Source organism: Pelecanus crispus, chromosome 10 (genome assembly GCF_030463565.1).
Source record: "Pelecanus crispus isolate bPelCri1 chromosome 10, bPelCri1.pri, whole genome shotgun sequence".
NCBI classification, from domain to species: Eukaryota; Metazoa; Chordata; class Aves; order Pelecaniformes; family Pelecanidae; genus Pelecanus; species Pelecanus crispus.
This window is the reverse complement of record NC_134652.1, coordinates 25,882,746-25,902,105: the sequence shown is the minus strand read 5'-3', so window position 1 is coordinate 25,902,105 and position 19,360 is coordinate 25,882,746. Positions and strand designations below refer to the sequence as shown.

General features: G+C 39.3%; 1 protein-coding gene across 2 annotated transcripts in view; it reads right to left on the bottom strand.

The window, feature by feature from the left end:
• LRMDA (leucine rich melanocyte differentiation associated) overlaps positions 1–19,111 on the bottom strand; it is a 690,354-nt gene extending 671,243 nt beyond the window's left edge. For both annotated transcript variants that reach the window (XM_075717814.1, XM_075717816.1), the window contains exons 1-2: positions 19,082–19,111; positions 14,364–14,464 (exon numbers count right to left, since the gene is read on the bottom strand). In XM_075717814.1, coding sequence (XP_075573929.1) covers positions 14,364–14,464; positions 19,082–19,111 — 131 coding nt within the window. The remainder of the gene's footprint in view (positions 1–14,363; positions 14,465–19,081) is intronic.
• Between the last annotated feature and the right edge of the window lie 249 nt (positions 19,112–19,360).

Here is a 19,360-nt window from a genome sequence, read left to right as displayed (position 1 = left end):
TTAAAGCTGACTTCACCCTTTTAAAATACTAGGGCTACAGCAACCAAGATTTTCATCTGCTGTACTAAAATGGACAAAGAAACACTTGCCTATTCACTTTTAGCTCCATACAGACATATGTTCTCTCTTCCTCCATTTACCAATTAGCAGAAAGTGAGACAAATGATGGCCCCCCCCAAAAATATATACAGCAATGCATTAGTCTCCTTAACTTTAGAAAGCCCTTCTCTGTTGCTCAGTCATTTAAATGCAGGTGAAGCTCTTGTTTCAAACCACGTGTGGTTGCAGTGACCGGAGTCTGTAATTCAGTGGCAAAGTAGTGGCCTGCATTAAATGGGTTGAGACAGATTCTCATTAGAGATATGTTCACATTTCAAAAGCCCTATTATTAGTGATAGTAACAGACCATTTGTTGATATGACTTATTTAAAGGAAACTAAAGAATTAACACTGAAAGAAAATGAACTACCCTCTGACATTCCCCACTTAGGCTGGAAGACGATTTACTAATTGTGCACCTGGTAGAACTGGAACCAATACTGTACAGGAACAGCTGAGCTAGATAATGCCTGGCTCCTGATTACAAGCAACACAGTGAACAAGAGGGAACATTTGCAAGAAAGCAAGAACTTCGTGTTGCACCTGCACCCAAATCTCTCAGCAGCACCTTCAGCAGCCTTCTGCTGATTCAATGAGCTGGAGGCAGTGGGGAGCAAGAAAAGGCGGCCCAGAGCCCAGAGCGAGGGAAGGAAGTAAATTGGACACATACACAGCCTCTCGCTTAGTTGGCTAGCTTCCATTTCTTATAAAACATAGTATTTGACAATTTTTTCCCAAAGCCATTCCAACATAATCACCTTCACACTTGACTGTTTCTGTGCTATTCCAAAGTACTTCACTGTCCAAGATAGAGAGTGTATTAAATGCAAGATAATAGGTAGAAAAAGAAAGTGTTCAGATCCTTGAGCAGCTGTTATTTTAACATCCACACACTGGACTGTCAAATTATCTTAACGTAACTGCATTGGAAGCAGAGTTTTCTGAATATTCAATATACTGTTACTCCTTGGCATGTCTAGAACACCTTTCCCTCAGCTTTTAAGTGATTTAAAATAATCAATACACTTTATTAGTTACATAACGAGGTCAAGTTTTCATCTTTTCTCTCCAGCTAAAAGGTCTTGAAAGTCCTAGGAGCCTAAAACACAGCATCCTCATGCAGGGCTTTTGTGGCCACGTGGCCTTTTAGAGCCATGGCACTGCAGCAGGTCTTGGACCCTTCACATCTAAAATTGTTCGAGGACAATTCTGCTTCATTTCCTTGTGCTTTAAGAGATTTTATGTTCAAGACACAAAATGCATTTTTAACATTTGGTAAAAAAATCTCAAACCATTGTCACCAAAACAAAATTTCACTAGCCATATCCTCATCATAAAAAGCTGCTCTGTTGCTCTAAGTAGGTAACTGGATTTAAAATTAAAATATACTTGTCTTGAAGTCATGAAAAGAAAAAGAAAAGAAAAAGGAAAAAAAAAATACTCATGACGACTAAATATCTAAAGAAGTCATTTAAGTCACCACAAGTACATGGCTCTTACAAAGAATACATATGCTGACTTTGATCTTCAAACTAATGGTTGGAAATTATGATTTTAAAAACTATTAAGTGTAGGTAATAGGTAGCTTTTCTGTTAAATTCATAAACTGAGTTCCCTGTCAGCATGTCTGATCATAGATTAACATTCTAAGCGAAAGGCAGCTCACATTTCTGAATGTAATTTAAAAACACTGAGCACTAGGATGTCTTTCCATTGGGTGTATTCACAAGGAATAAACAGCACCAGTTGGACCACCTGCCAAACGTCAAATGCAGAGTTGGCTCATAAAATATGAGCCACATTTTCAATATCATTAAGTATATTTTAACTATATGCATTCCCCATCTTTTAACATTCAGCAAAGCAAGTATTGCAAAATGGTGCTTCATGCAAATTCAAAAATTAAGGACCGAGCATTTGTACTCAAAATCGTTGCATCAGTCCAATACACTATATAAAATTGAACCAGCTGAGAGAACTGAGCACAAGCTTCATACTTAAAAAACAAACAAACAAACAAAAAAACCAACCAAAAAACCCACCAAAAATCCTCCCCCCAAAATCCCCCACAACTTTTGAAATTCCTTTGTTAGTTTTACAAAAACAAAAAATTAAGTTTGGAGTTGACAAGTAATAAGGCAAACATTGTCACTCTAGTCTTCGGTGCAACAATATCAACAGAGCAAGAGTCTGACTTTTACCAAGCCTAAACACAGTGAGTTGGTATCTATGCCAAACAGCTCATAATCTGAAATATACATCAATCACCACTGGACTAACACCACCGTGCTGATGTAACTTTCCTCCTATCAGCCCCAATAAGAGCTGATGCCAAGACCAATACTGAGTACTTCTGAGAGCTTATGGAGGAGAGAGTGAAGAAGGGAGTGGAGAGTTAAAAATAACAAGAACCTGTAATAATGCAGGTAGGTTTGGATAAAACAAAAAAAAGGGAGATAGAAATTTGTAATTTCTTGTTACTTAAGTACTTTTTCACCCCAAGACTGCTCCCATATTGGTCCAATTCTCTCAAGGTCAGTTATCTCTCCCCATCACCCATCTCTGATGTGTTGTATCTTTTTTGTTAGTAACCTGCAAGTAATGTGTTCTTTCTTTCTAGGCTGAGTATGAGAAGGTTATCACTGACAAAGTGCTGAACCAAAGACGACCAAATACTAGAATACCACCCCCAAATTGTTATGTATTATATGTATAATATATAAATTATATTTTTAATATATATAAAGGCATTATACATATATTATAAAGATGTTTAAATGTAAGATATTGTTTTGGGGGGGGGGGTGTACACATATATATGTTAAATGCCAGTAAACTACTTTTGACAACAGCATCCCACACACACTACGCTTTCTATGAAAAAAATGGAACTGGAGATGTGCACACATTCAAGCACTACTATCTACCAGTACAGCTCATATACCACCTGCACAGGGAAAACATTAGAGCCTTAAGCACTTGAAAAGAAGCTATTCATGTTTGGTCCAATTTGCAAGAGCTTATTAACCTCTCTGAGTTTTGGATGGATTACAAAGTATTCCCTAACATTAGATATTTTGTATCTCTTATTTCTGTTCTTTTAAAAGTGATTTCTATAGTCTTTCCCCATAGCAAGGGTTCCTACAAACACGAGCAATGAGATGGTTTTAAAGATGAACAAACTCTTACGGCTGTATTATATGAAGCACATTCACTGCTACCACTTATGGACTCAGTAGCCAAATTAAGTTAAAAATGGAGAAAAATTATAAAGAAAGGAAATAAACTTCCAACTCTACCAGTGAACAACTCACTCAGGGAAGCATGATCCAAAAGAAAGACCAGGAGAAACAAAACAAAAACAGAAATAAAAAATCATAAAACTTCACATGACTGCCAGCATCAATTCATGGGTAAAGCCTGCAACTGAGCTATAACACTGCATTAACTATGACCTTAAAGACAGTATAATTATTGTATAGCATGTCTGGTTTGACATGCTGGCTCCTGAGCCTGAGAAAAATGCATGGCCCTTTTGCACTTCTATGATACTCATTCTTCACACTCGCATGAGCTAAGGGTTTAGGGACTGTCTTTTTGAACTGAAAAATCATCTCCAAGATAATTTATGTAAAGATGATTTATGTAAAATGCAAGATCTCAAAAATAGCACAAACCACACATGACAAAATATAACAAACAAGCAACGCATAAACAGAAGCTTTGTAAGGATTTTACCTGCCAAATGCCAACTTGCGATTTGTACCATGACCACTCAGCAGGTTTGTTGAATACTGGAGGACAGAGAACCTTCTTACTCAGTGATTGGTAAGCAAAACCAGTCAAGTTCTTTACATCTGCAACTAGATGCTGGGAATCTTGTGTATTGCATTAAGGAGAGAAGAAAATACCTTTCAACAAAACAGAGAAGAAAAGACAGAGACAATAGCTCCAGGGTTAATGCAGGTTCTTCCCTTCAGTCAAGCTCCTTGTCCTCAGACAATACTTTTTTCTGCAGTCCTTCGCTCTTGTTTGACAACAGCAGTGATGAGGAAATACTGTTTTAGAGTAAGAGAGATGAAGGAAGTCAGAAAGTAAAAATAGTCCATCTGATTACTACACTTATAACATGCTCTTTATCATGCCCTTTTCTTTAACCCCCAATGCTCTTCAAAAAAAGTAGTTCTCAGTCTTAAAATCTAGATAACCATAGGCTACGCAGGAGAAGTCACACGGACATTATTTGCAATCTATTGACATTCTTTGAAATCTAAAACAAGTGCATCAAACTGTTTCTCCTCCAAATGCCAATGCTTTCCATAGTTTGCAGTAGAATCCATTTATTAACTAACTGATTTTCTCTCAACCTGACAGATTCCTGTCATTCAGAACAGAATTCAAAACAAAAACTAATTTTTGTTTGAGACTGATTGCAGTTCTCACAAGAAGAGCTGGATTGACTGTGCCAGTGAATCAAGCCCTCTGGGTACCCAGAGAACAAGTGCAGATTGGATTTAGCCTCCAGCTTCACTCCAAAAACCAACTTCAGCCTCACACAGGAAACCAGATCAAGAGAAAGCAGTTCACTCCCCACTCATTCAAACACAAAGAAAACGATGGGATGCAAACATCAGTTCACTGGGAAATGCTCCGCCTCAGTCAAAAGGTCTTAGTTAGCAGCCTTGAGTCAATGGATGCTTAATATGACATCTGATGTCTGTTCAAGTCCAAGGAGTTTGTTACTCACCTTTGTTCAGGAGTACAGATTTCACCTTTTACTCATGATTGCAACAGCCCCTTAGAGATGGGTGTCACCAAAAAAAACCAACTTTCATCATCCATCACAGCAATATTCACGAGCTGTATTTAAGGATGTAACAGTTCAAGCTCACAACCTTATTTTACTTAATGTCAAATTGTGCAGTATGTTTAACATTTTTACCAGATTTAACAGCTCTAGTAATCCTCCCAAGAATTCTCCGCTACACAACACGAACACCCACTGACCCCCCCACCAAAGGTTCAGGTAACAAGCTTTTGCCCAATTCTGCCACGTGACACACTCTCAAGACAACTCCGTGCACAACGTTAAGCCTTCTTGAGAAAAGCAGAACAGAAAACAATCTTATGTTCTGATCTGTCAGATACAGTAAATCAATGGATAATGGCCAGCACTGGGGTCAGACATATATATACTACAGTGTTTTCACAGTCCGTTAGTGACTATGTGGCCATAAAAAGTCAGGCAAGGATCAATGGACAAAAAGAGAGGCTGTTGGGACTAAAGAAGATGACAGCCACCAGTACAAGATTGAAATACAACAATTTATACTCCAAGTTTGGCCTTACATATTACCGAGTTTGAAAAAATAACTTATCCATCAAGAAAACAACTTACATCCTTAGCACAGTATGCTGAAATCAGTGAGATGTTTAAATACATACCATAAGCCATTAATTTGGTATTTTTAAAATTAGTCATTCACTGGTCCTCTTCATATCAACAATAAACCAATGACTGCAAATAAGACACAGCAGGAAAATATACAAGTGACAAAACCACACACAGAGAATACTTTGTAAAGGCAAATATTCTATAGTCACATTTAAAGTTGACAAAATAACAGAACAAAGGCATGGCTATTGTATGTCAGACAAGGTACGTCTTAATAGTATTTTTTAATATTACTCAAAGTTTTCAAAGGGGAAAAAAAGTTTTCCTTATACATTACCCAGATCACATCTGGTTCCTGTTGAAATGCCACTTTTCAAAATGGGGAGGCATGGTGGGAGGGAAAAGGAGGGGAAGAAGAGAGCAAGGAGTAGATTTAGTTTTGATTGTCTATCAACTTTGAAAAGTAGAATTAATATTTGAAGTCTAAAATCTTTTTTGTTACTGGTTAATACTCTCCCATTTTTACAATAGACATACACCTATAAAATTCTTTATCTTATACAACTCCCTAGGTGTTACCCGTGTAGAAAGTAAACCCATCATCACACTTGTCTTCAGTCCATCTAGTAGGATAAGACTATTTCAGAGTTATTTTTATTATAAAGATAGTTATGTATAATGTAGTCCATAGTGATTAATAAACACGTAAGGCTTCATCTGAAAGACCATTACATCTCTAAATTTTAAATAATTTAAATGATTCCTTGTATATAAATATTTCATTTAGAAAATCGATTTCCAACTGAATTGCTTCTAAAGAACGACCACCCTTAGCAATGTTAGTGTACGCTTATTTTCAGACATTCACAACATTTCAACATCACTTAAAAAACAGTATCTTGTGCTTACTGTAGGACATCGCTTATGGGTAAATATTAAGTACCCACCTCAAACTACAAACCTACTCACTTGAACTTCACACATTACTGCAATAGTAGGAGAAAAATTATCAAGAATTTATACATTTCAGATTGCTTAGCTGTGGAAAAATGCTATCCCTTTGTTTAAGTCTCTAAATAGAATTCCATTTACCTTGAAACAGTGAACTATTCCAAGTATAAAATTTACAAACATTTGTAAACCACTGTTTTCTTAGAGTAAGAAAGAAGTCTCAGCTACTACTAAACATCTTTTTTTTAAAAAAAAAGGCAATACAAAGTCTTCAGTACTTAAACATATTAATTCTCTTTTCACATAGTAAACTGTGGTCATGCTTGAAAGAAAACAAAAAAACACGGAGTGAAACAGATTAACTGCATAGCTCCAATACAGTTATTTCAGACAACATACTATAAATCATCTTGAAACAAACCAGGCAATTATAATGTGCACAAATGTTATGATACTATGCATCTCTACTGGTCCAATGGTTCTAAATTATTGAAACTGATGGCTGAACAAGGGCATATTGTTTCAACACACTTGGATTACTTGAACAATTTGAATTCTTTCTTTAGCTCTCCAGTGCAGTGCAGATCTCTCTAATGTCAATAAACAAACAGATAGATGTCTCTTAGATAATTCAGGCCACATTTAAGGGGATTAAAATATATGACCAAAATTTCTGTAGCAATGTGTTTTGTTTGTAAAGAATCATGACTTTTTTTTTTCCCCCTTCAATACTGTAAAAAGCATCTAAAATTAAAGCAAGTACATACATTTTCCTTCAAAGTCTTCAGTGAGGACAGAACAGCAGCTCCTTTCTCCTTCTAACCACTACCCCATATTTCAATCCTCTTCACCTCAGTGTAAAAGAAACAGGAGTGAGAGCCATAAGACAGAATCATTTCAAAACACAATCAGCTATTTGTAAACAACACTCTTTCTCCTGCAGAAAATCTGCAACTGCTAGTTGCAAGAAAAAGCAGCAAGTAAGGTAAATCAATTAGCTTGCTAATTTCTCACCCTCATTTATTTAGCTCTGCACTGTATTTGTTGTAATTGACTATAATTATGTTAATTACTAACTCCAGCATAATTACTATATTTATTGTCATTGAGCACACTATGTACCCAAAGCAAAGCTGGCATTTGTCGGGCATCAAAAAAATAAATAAATAAAACCACACAACTGTCGGGAGGGTTTTCTCTGAAAACTGGCTGATACACCTTCAGCAAATGAAAGGGCAAAAGAGATTTCATGCAATGCTAGTTTGAAAGCATCGGTTCATTAAGGATATTAATTTTCTGATAACTACACATTTAAGCATGACACACTGGAGCAGTATCTACAGGATTTAGCAATTATTAATGCGTGACAGTTTCAAATGCTAAGTGAATCAATTAAACAGCAGCATTCACAATTTGAGAAGAGATAACTGCTTCATAACTGCCTAAGACTACAATTTTCACATGACAAAAAAGGGCCATTCAGGCTCCTTCAAAACCTGACAGGTCAAGAAAGAAGTTTGAAACAAAAGCACCTTATAACCATCATCTCTCCTCTTTACTTGTCAGATCAACTTTGCTAGTGTCTCCGCTGAAATGGCATCACCATGCCAGCTGCCACAAGGTGATTTTTCATGTCTTGTCAAAGAAATCTTTTATTCTATTTGCTCTGCATTAACATGTTACATTTATTGATCAAGCCCTTTCTGCAGCCACAGCAGGGCACTGTGCTCTTATGCCTAAGGGGGCTTTGATGTCCTGGTGACATTCTAGACCAAATAATGCACATACTAAATGGATTTAATGCAGAAATGTGTTTGTGCATGACAGCTACATTAATAACAGCCCCTCACACTGATAAATATGCAATTGCTACGATTAAGAGTTACCCAATTATGGTGAAAATATTTTTCTACCTTATAAATAAAACCATCAAAAAGTTTTAACAATAGTGCATTTTCTTCAACATTTTAAAATGCTATAAAGATCAGTCTAAAGGCTTTTAAAAAATGTCATGCTTTGTTTTGAATTCTGGCTTTTATTTCCATCTCTCTTTTGTTGTTCTTCTTCCTGTTCTGCGTGTCTTATTGCTGCACAGATTGGGAAGGTGGCAAGGAAAAAAAAAAAAAAAAAAAAAAATCGCCTCTCTTTCACATACTCAACTGACAAAGAAGAACATGCCCTGTAGAATTGAAGTCCAGTTTCAAGCTCCCACTTGCATATTCCCCCAGGCAAGAAAACAGTAGGCAGAAGAGAGAAACAAACAATCTCTAGTCCACAGAGAGGATATCACAAAGCCTCAGCCTCACAAAAGTCATGGAGGAACATTCCAGACTAGGATTAAAGTTCAAGGGGATGTTTTCATACATACACCCTCTTAATCGGACAGTGGAAAATATGCACAAGCACACACTGTGCAAATTATTCATGCTTCTAGCAGAAATAATCTGCACCCTAGAGAGAGGGAAGAGATATCTGTAACTCCATGAGCACAATTATTGGATTAATCCTCCCTCATTGGCCAAGATTAAAGATTCACTCTCCCTCTCACCTCATAGCTTAGACCCAGAAGAAATCTCAGTAAGAAAAAGGAAAACAACCACATGTTTAAAACTACTGAGGACAAAATTAGAAGATGGACTTCTCTGTGAATTGAACTGTAGATGTTATTTATAAAAACATGGCACCTATTTGTACAAAAACACTGACATCTGTTATTCAAGCACAGACTGCATGCAGCCTTTAATGTGAAAGGAAAAATTTGGAAAAAAAAAAAGTTACCTAAGACAAATAAAGGAAACTCTGAATAGCTTTTTTTTTCTCTCCACAACATAGCAAGATGCATCTAAAAAGAAAAAAAAAAATCTTTGTATTTCATTCAAATCTCTACTCGCTACCTACATTACATCCTTCCTACTTATTTACTCCTTTCTTTCCTTCACCAGTGATTATTATTTACCTTTTTTTTTTTTTTAATTAAATCTTTAACTTCCAATGATCAACAATAGTTTTTCATTCCCCCTTGAAACCCTTTTCAGCAAAGCCTCCCAGTAACACTAACACTGGCACATCAGTGACTTTCTTCCCTATACCCTATGCTTTCATTAAATGGGAACCGGTGAATGCTTTCCACATAACAAAATAGTGGCCTCTACAGTACTCCATTACCAGGGAAGGCTATCAAATACAGTTGCTGTGAGAAACTCAGGAGCAGATTTCCAAAGCAAAACATCTCTGCTCCTGAAATATGCCTTATTAAAAATACACAGTGTAAATAGTTCATTTCTAAAATAACTGAAAATCACAACCAATATCAAATCAAAAGAGCTGCTACAACTCAGGCCATTTGATGATGACCACACCAAAAAAGCTGCAGAATCATAGTATAATTTAGGTTGGAAGGGGCACCTAGAGCTCATCTAGTCCAAGCCCTTGCTCAGAGCACGGCAACTTCAAAGTTAGGTTAGGTTGCTTGGGGCTTTGTCTAGTTGCAGTTTGAACGTCACCTAGGATGGAGATTCCACAGCCTCTCTGAGCACTTCTTCCACTCAACCTTTCTCATCACGAAGCCTTTCCTTACAAACAGTTGGAAATTCCCTTGCTGCAACCTGTGACAACTGCCTCTCATCCTTTTGCTGTACATCTGACAAGAGTTTGGCTCCATCTTCTTCACAACCCCCCATTAGTCCCAAAAAGAAACAAAAGACATTAGAAAGTATTTAAACAAAATCTGTAAGGAAAACAGCACGGGGAGAAGTAATTCACAAGTGGACTACAGTGGTCTGGGGTTGAAGGATTTCTGTCCGTCAGAGGTGTAAACAGGAGGCAATCCAGTGGCACCATATCTTGCTGATTACAACTAGCATGCTTTTAAGTACACACCAGTTTTTCCCTTTGCCTCCTACACAAAAAATTGCTGTCACTCCTCCTTTTTCCTCCAACACCCCCATAAAAAGTTCCCTTTTGCCATTCACCTCTATCTTTCCTTTCCCTCCCAGGGAAAAGGGGAGATGTGTAACCATTGCGACTGGTAACAGTCACTTTGCTTTGGCTGCCAGAAGACAGAGAGTTGGATCCATGTATCAGGGTAATCAAGGAGAGACACTAGTTCTTGGAAAAAGACAAACAAGAAAGACAATTCTTTTAAAGAGAAACTTTTTGTGATTATTTAATCAAGTGTTATTAGATTTACCACATCTGATGCAAAGTCAATTAAGCATCTACATAGGCCCTAACTTTTATTTAATAAAGAGGAAGGAGCTCTAGCCTGGGAAGAACTCTGAAGTCAGAAAAAAATGGTGAAAAATATACATTTTCCTCTGTATTAAATTCCCAATACAAAAGAACTAATGACAACCCTCCCCACCTCCAATTTAGTTCTCCAGTCCTGTGTACATTTGTATGTTTACATCACACCCAGAAAGAAAAAAATTGGAGAAATCTGAGTAACAAAACCACCACACATAGGAATATTGAATCCACATAATTACTCTTCTTTGCAGAAAAAAAAGACGACAGACAGAAGTGCCGTAACAACTAATAATTAGTTAGAAGATATCCCTAAATTTATTAAAATTATTATCCAAATGTGTATCAACTCAACAAGCTTAAAAAAGAAAGGGGGGGGGGGGGGGCGGCAAGGAGAAACTCTATGGTTTGTACAAAATAAGCTATTTCCCAGAAAAACACAACAGCATCTCTTGAAATATGTTATTAAGGGACAAGCTTGGCAAAAGTTGTTCGCATGTAAGTCACGAAATACAGCATGTTTGACTAACTTTCCACTTTAATAACAGCATCAGCCAGTGTTCCCACCCTTTTTCCAGTATACCTGGACAAGCCTCTGAAAACACACATTTACAGTGGAAAGCCTTAAATGGCAAAATAACTGGCTTTATCTTGACTTCTGCAACAAAATTATCTACATTATAGAGGTATTTAAATCAGCACGATTCACTAAAGCAAATGTTCAATCAAGTACTACATTATATCAGTTGCATAAGAAAGTTTTGTGACATCCGTATCATGCAATACAAATACCTCTTTCTGATAAGAGTCTCTTATGTGGATAAGCGTGTGTGCGTGCGCAGAGTAAAGACTGCAAGTCTGCAACTGCACACCGCTTCTGGGTCGGAAAGGACAGCACTGTCTTGCAAGAAGAGTTTGCTGCCAACTGACCACAAAGTTGAACACGTTACTAGGACAGAGAGAACTCTTTCTCTCCATGCAACTATACCCATGATAGCAATATCAAATAAAATGACTGTGAATACTGCTACCCACAAAATTTAAAAAAAAAAAAAAACAACAAAAAAACAAACCTTCCCTCTATGCTCAATTTCTTAAATTCTTAATGTAATTGTTATGTTGTCAGAAATTCTATTGGCACTTTTACATAACAGAATTTATTGCCTGCTACAGGAGGATGATTCCTTCCCAAAATACACTTGGCAGTAGCCATACTTACAGAGGGTAGGACACAGAAACCCTATATGCAAAACATTAAAAAAAGTTGGTAAGCACTTATTTACTGCCTAACACTGAGAACAGTTAACTGTTAAATATTTCAGCACTTCTCTGGCTTAAGTACGAAGGCTAAAAAGGCTAAAAGATTAGTGACCACTGAAATATTTTTTTCTTTCAAAGAACACAGACACACTCTCATCTAATAATGAACCATATTATAATGAAAACCAACATCTTTACGGCAGATAACTATTGTGCCAGCAAAGCACAATATTTTCTTTATCCTTTTGTAGATTTTGATCACCCTTGGTCTTCTTCACTCAACTTATGCCTGTACCAACAGATAGCAAGTTTTTCTAGAAAATCAAACTCCTTTTTAAAGAGACGTTAAGTTTAGTTTCTTCCCCACTGAAAACATACTAAACTAAACTTTTCAAATTAAGCATTCACTGATAAAAATCATAAAACTCATCACTATACTACAGCATTGTCAGATTTTCAAGCAATATTTGTTTAAAGAAGATTACAATGATCTTACAGTTTACACTCGCTTCAACAGCTGCCCAAGACATCTCTTTATATTCACATTCATTTAAGGCTATGACATTTACTCTACATCTTATCTGACTCTATAATATGTAGGCACAGCATTCATATATGAGTGCAGGCCCATCTGAACAGCTACTCTATAGTAAATAGTTCATTCTTAGTTTCTATATGCTTAGTATACCTATCACAGCTCAAATAAGAAAACATTACTGCTCTCATCACACTTGGTATTAGCTTCCCTAAGCTAGAAAAAGAAAAACAAAACCAAACCAAAAAAAAGCCTACCAAAAAAACCCACAAAACAAAAATAACCCACCTCTCCCCCTTTCCCCTGATCTGATTTCCGGCCTTAGAATACTTCTACAGCTTTACAACAGCAAGCTATCCTACATCAAAAGTTGATTGCAGCTACCCCAAAAAGTAGCACTTTCTCTCACGTCTCCCCACAAAAGATTTTAACACACTTTTTTTCTTCGCCAGACCCAATAACACCAAATTATAGCCTATTTTTCAGAAGGGATAAGTGATAGTGTTTTAGGTAGGGAAGGAAAGAAGGGATGAAAACACAGATTTAAGAAATACACCACCAATTAAGCTCTCCATGAAAACATGGACTAATGACTTAAAGTTTTAAAGTGGTATTTTACATCTAGATTTGATGTTAATATTTTAGTTTATGAAATCAAACATACTCAGAAGAACTGTTCTTCAAATCATGCATTAAATGAAAGAAACAAACTCTTTTTTTTTTTTTTTTTTTCCAGAGGTAGTACCTCCAGGGGTGTAAAGAAGGAGCAGTCTTGTTCATGACATGTTAAATCTGAATACACATGCAAAACTTGAATTATCTTCATGACAAAATGAAAAAAATGCCTATTCAGTTCCCTCCTCCAGCAAAATTCTCTCTTCTGATTACAATTTCCATAGATACAGAGTCAGCAGCCAGAAGTATAAGACAATTACAATCCACAGATTGTTTAGTGCCTCCTCTGCTCTGCTACCTCTTGCATGTAGGAACCAGTCTTTCAGAGTTGACAGTGGCTCAGGATAACATTTATGAGTGTTAAGTAAGTTAAAACCAGTGGTTGTTTTCCCTAGAAGAACAAGGCACAAGCATGCTACTTTTATGTGTCTTACTCCTCACAAGCAGACTCTAAGCTTACCCTCAATAAAATAAAAGGAAAACTCAAGAGTCCAACCCTACCACTGAAAAACTACATTTTTTCTTAAACAGACAACTACACTCCATTCCTTTTTCCCTACTTACCTACAGAGCTGCCATCCTGAAAGATACACTGCTGAACCTCACCAGGCTCTCTCACAGGATTAAATGAAGAAGGATACTGTAATAACTAATGGGAATACTACAGAGTTCTAAATCAAGTGATATATTAAAATAATTAGAATTTACTTATAAATTCTAACTGCACTTAGTTTTAACACTTAACTACACAGCTGCCCAAAAATAGAATCATACAACAAAAACACATCATCTGGGAAAAGAGTATTACAAACCATTTATGGTAATAAACAGAGATCTACAAATAAAAAGAAGGGAGAGAAGTGCACACTTACTTGTATTTTGGTTAAGAAGAATTCACTTTTGATCCCATTCTTCAGTTCTTCAGGTAATGATGCTTATTTTCCATTTTGAGCAGAGAACAAACCATAAGCTCCTCACTGGGGATCATTTATGTTAACATGAGAAACTTCCAGACTCACCTGGTTATTTGTGTTACAAGCGTGCAAGAAAAGGAGACGAACATTGCCTATAGAACAGTGTCACCCACTTGATAACAACTAAATGTACCTGATGTAGACGTATGTTTCTACTTTGGGGGGGGGAATCTATTTTTGGAGTTGGTGTCCCACATTGCATTTGAAAAATCTATGTATCGCCACATACCTTAACAAGTTGAAGCTAAGATCTAGCCTTTTTGCCATATGTCCATATTTTCTTCCTAGGAATTCTGGAATTTCTTCACAGTCTTGACTGATGTAGGACACCTGAGAATTGGAAGCAAAAAGGAAACATTTTGTAAGTGGATTATTTAGTTTCCTGTCCAGATTCTGTCTCATTGATCTAATGACAACACAGAACACAGTAAATATTAGTTACAGCTTTAAGCTACGTCAGTTTTACTGCTATAGAATCTATCACAATCTCATTTTCTTATTGATACAATCAGCTTAATATTTATTACATCTATAGTCTTATGTACAAATGTGTTGTCTCCTTTCAGGTAAAAATAATTTGATCAAATACATCGCATTCCTTCTCTTCCACTGTTATAACTTTGATCTAACATTACTTTGTATTACCATTCTGATTCACTCCAGAAGAAATTTTTTGAAAGATCAGAAGCCATTCAAAGGACTTGCTAGTTTGCCTCTCAGTACATAACACACGAAAAGATCACTTTGGAAAGTTCCGTCCAGAAATACTTAAGCAATGCACTGTTAATCCATTCTCATAACCGTTCCTTGAGAAGATTATTATTCCCAGTGATGCGCTAGGAACAGAGCAAGAGGGCTGCCCAAGATCTGAAAAAACAAGCATGCAGCTTTTTTCAGACAGCCGTGTAAGTCTTAAAGATTTCTGGCTTCAAAACCTATGTTCAGATCACACTTCTCCTTATACCCAAAATACTTGTGAATGTCTTGCCTCTTTTTCATACCAGCCCATCTAACCCACCTTTAACAAGCATAGGAAGAATTAGTGGTAGGAAAAATGCAGTCTACTCAGGTTTTGTTTTTTTTTTTTTTTTAGCCAAGATGAAGTGAGTGATAATATTTCCAGAAAAACACAAACAATAAAACAGCTAAACTTTTAACTTTTTCTATTCTCTCTGCTGTATTGTCTTAGAAGTCTTTGGTTTCATTTCTTCAAAGGATCCCCAGAAAACCTGCCAAACCTATTGTCATGAATTCTATACATCTATATGGGCTCATTCTCCCAGTGTTGAAAATATCAGTATAAACACTGACATTTCAGATTTTGTGTTAAAGGAACCTTAGTTGCCCTTAAATGGCAACTTGCTAGTTAAGTAGATTTCAACACTGTTAGACCACTATCTGTAAGAGATTGCTATTATCTAAATATTTAATATAAAGTAAATTTCAAGACCGTAACCTATTGGTCTAAAAGATGTTAAATGAAAAATACACAAAAAAACTCAGTCAAACTTTGTTTTGATAGTATTTCACTTTCTGTTAAAATAGAGACCCCTCTGCAGAACAGACTGACGGTACGTACTTTTGCAAGTCATCCCGGTCTCTTACACTCTAAAAATTATTGCAATCTGATAATACTATATTGCATCCCATTTAATTCATTTTGTTCAATAACTTCAACAGATAAAGCTGACAACAGTGAAATAATTTTTACGAGCAGAAAACAGGTAGCTTGAAGCTCAGTGTAACAACTTCTTCCCCTTGTTAAACCATACTTGCTCTTGCAATAAATTCTGCTACCAGACATACACATGACTTTAGCAAACATAAGGACAAAAGGGAAAGGACTGTTTTGGGTAGTTGGCATCCTAATGGTTTGGACATAACACAAACCGTTTTGCAGAATTTATTGAATTAACTATGGGGTTTTTTTTTAATCCAGTTTTCATCCAAGACAACTACAACACACTTTACAACACACATGCAGGTATGCATACAAGAATTGCTTCATTCTTCACTGAATGGTAGATTTCTTTAAACTAATGCTTGCAAACCCTTGCAAAGACACCACATTAACAGCAGAATAATACTTTGGATTAAGCATTTAGTTCAATGGTACACGTTGAAATAGAAATTACTAAAATATGACGCCTATTAACACTAGGAGTGCGAGACCATCTTGAGCAACTACAAACACAGCAAGAGCACAGACCGCCACTTCGCTTTTTACCCAGGGAGGAGTGGTGGAGAAGGAGCGAGACTCTGACCTGCATTCCCACTGCTTCAGAAACTTACCTGGCCATAAATGTTCTAGCTCCTCATTGAAGAAAAAAGTTCATACAAATGTGTTTTGGAGCACACAGGAGGCAAAATATATAAAATGTTGCAAAGCTTCAGCCTTTGAACTGTTATAATACACAAATATATTTGCACAACTGGTCCAAACAGATTATTCACAGGCATATTTGCAGATGAAATATGGTTGTCGCAACCTTTTAATGCTGAGGCCTTGTTAAAAGGAATTTTACTTCCACAAAGTCCACTCCAGCACAAGCACCTTTTTCAATTTAAAACAGATTTATTTTTCCACAAAATACACAAAGTGCATTCAACTTGAGATCTCTACACCCCACACATATGAACTTGCTTCTGATACCCAAGAACTTTCTTTACTGTAAGAATAGCAGCGACTGCCAGTGATACAACACACGATAAGCCTTTTTGAACAAGTTTTCAAGAGTTATTTCCCCGCTCTTCTGCTCCTTAATCCTTGAACAATGCTGATATAAAACAAGACTTCAGACAACAGAACAATAACATTTCTTCATTTTCATTCTTTCAGTTCAAAATATCTTACACAGAAAACAATAAAATGTACATAATTCAGTATTCTTCCTTTTGCATCCATCTCAAATAGCCTCAAAATTAGTATGAGCTTTCAAGTACACATCCAGAAATGTCATCACTGAGAGATGAGAGCAAACATACTTTTCCCAAGACTCCTCAGCTCTTTGGGTGCAAAGCACATCAGTAACAGGAGATTTCTTAGATTTTTCTATGCCAGTCACAGAACATCACGTGAGATTAAAAACTGGATGTAGATGGCCCCCCGGCGCGCCGGGCCCGGGGCTTCTCGGAGTCGGGTTGCTTGGGAATGCAGCCCAGAGCGGGTGGTAAACTCCATCTAAGGCTAAATGTTTCCATTGCCTAATTCTTCAACTCAAATCTAATACAGGTTGGTCACAGTCAATCATTCTTGGTACTGGTGCCCTGCTCAATATCCCACTGAAATGTTCAGAAAGTTTCCCACAAAGCCCAGCATCAGATAGGCTATGGACATCTCAGACATCCTTGCAGACTCTTCAACACACTGTATGTAATTCAGGAAAAAAAATGTTTTTACAAAATATTTAAAACACAAGTTAGCCAGTCAATAGCAGTTGCACCTCTCTTCTGCTTTAGTTTCAGAGGATATTACCATTTAATCTCTGCAATCATTTTACAATGATATTGTAATCTTCGTAATTCACAAAGTAACATCTTTATTAAAGAATGTCACCGAATAGGTCACGTATGAACTCTAGATATTGCATATTCCCTTCCATTGAAGGGAATTGCATATGGAGAATATCTCCAGTCACTTGAGCACTGTATTTTACTCTGTGCTGTTAGAAGATTGTATGTTAGGCACATAGCCAAATTAAGAATATGCTTTACTTAAAGGGGCTCAAGGCATGCTCAAGGGAAGAGGGCAGCATGTGCCATAGTGCACCACAGAGACCACAGGAACCGTTTCCTGCAGCAGCTGCAAAATTAGCCAATTGCCTCCGTATCACACACGCATTTACATGAATTCCACACAGAAATAGCTACCAGATTAAAGCAGCAATTAGATGGGCAGCACCCTGGTTTAATGGCATACCATTTTCAAAAAGAAGACAAGCTTCACTTATTCTTTTGGGGCGGGGAAGTTTTGCTAGTTTTAGTTGCAGGTTCAGCAGTTAAAGACATGAAATTTTAGCCAGAAAATTCTTCAGCAGCCAAAAAAGGCACGGGGTAAAGGCCAGCAGGATTTGTTTCACTTCCCAATTTCTCTCTTCCACCAAAACGAAACATGCAGAGTGTTTACTTTCAGTAGGAACAACACTTAGCACAGTTCGCTCCTTCTCCTTCAGTTTATTCCCGCAGCCTACGCAAACCTGAGGGCGGCAGGGTCCAAGAACAACCGGAGGTCGCTGCGGGGCGGGACGGGACGCGCTCCCCCGCCCGCCGGGCCCCGCACCGGGCTGCCCCGCACCGGGCTGCCCCGCACCGGGCTGCCCCGCACCGGGCTGCCCCGCACCGGGCTGCCCCGCACCGGGCTGCCCCGCCAGCTGCAGGCCTGGCAGAAGCACGCCTGTTGCAGCAGCGAAAGTGGCAGAGCGACAATCCCCCGGCACCGGCCCCGGCCCCGGCCCCGCCGGCGCCCCGTCTCCCACCCGGCAGGCAGCGCGCTGCCGCCGCACACACGCGGCGCCGGGACCGCGTCGCCGGGGGCCGCCCCGCCTCCTGCCCTGGCCTGGCCTCCCCTCCCCTCCCCGGGCCGGGCCGGGCCGCCCGGCGCTGCCGGGGGCAGGGAGGGCTGCTCGGCCCCTTGCCCGGAGCAGCGTGGTTGCGAGAGGCGGTACCTGAGCCGCGTCCCGCGGCGCGGTGCCTACGTGCGGCTGGAAACTCAAACGCCCCGGCCCCGTGCGAGCCCGCCGCCCCCCGCCCCCGCGGGAGCCTCCCCCGCCCAGGACCAGGACCAGGACCAGGACCAGGACCAGGACCGGCCCCGGCGGAGCGAGCGCCCCGGAGTTCGGGCAGCCGCGAGCAGTGCCGGGGGCGGGGACGCGCCGGCCGGGGCGGGCGGGCGGCCCCCGGGCAGGTGGGGCCGCCGTCGCCGGGGCCCTGCGAGCGGCGGACACTTACTTGGGCTCCGCTCACCACGACGCCCGCCATGGCTGCGCGGGCGGCCGCGCCGGGGCTTCCGCGGGCTCGGGGCCGGGCCGGGGCCGCCGCCGCTTCCTCGCGGTAGTCAGCTGACGCGGGCGGAAGCGCGGCCGGGCCGCGGGCGGGGGCGGCGGCGGCAGCGCGGGGCTCCCGCCGCCACCTGCGGCTGGGCTGAGCGCGCCCGGGGCGGCCCGCGGGGGGTCCCGCTGCCCCCGGCGGCCGCTTCGGACCCCCCCGGACCGGTCGCCCTGAGGCCCC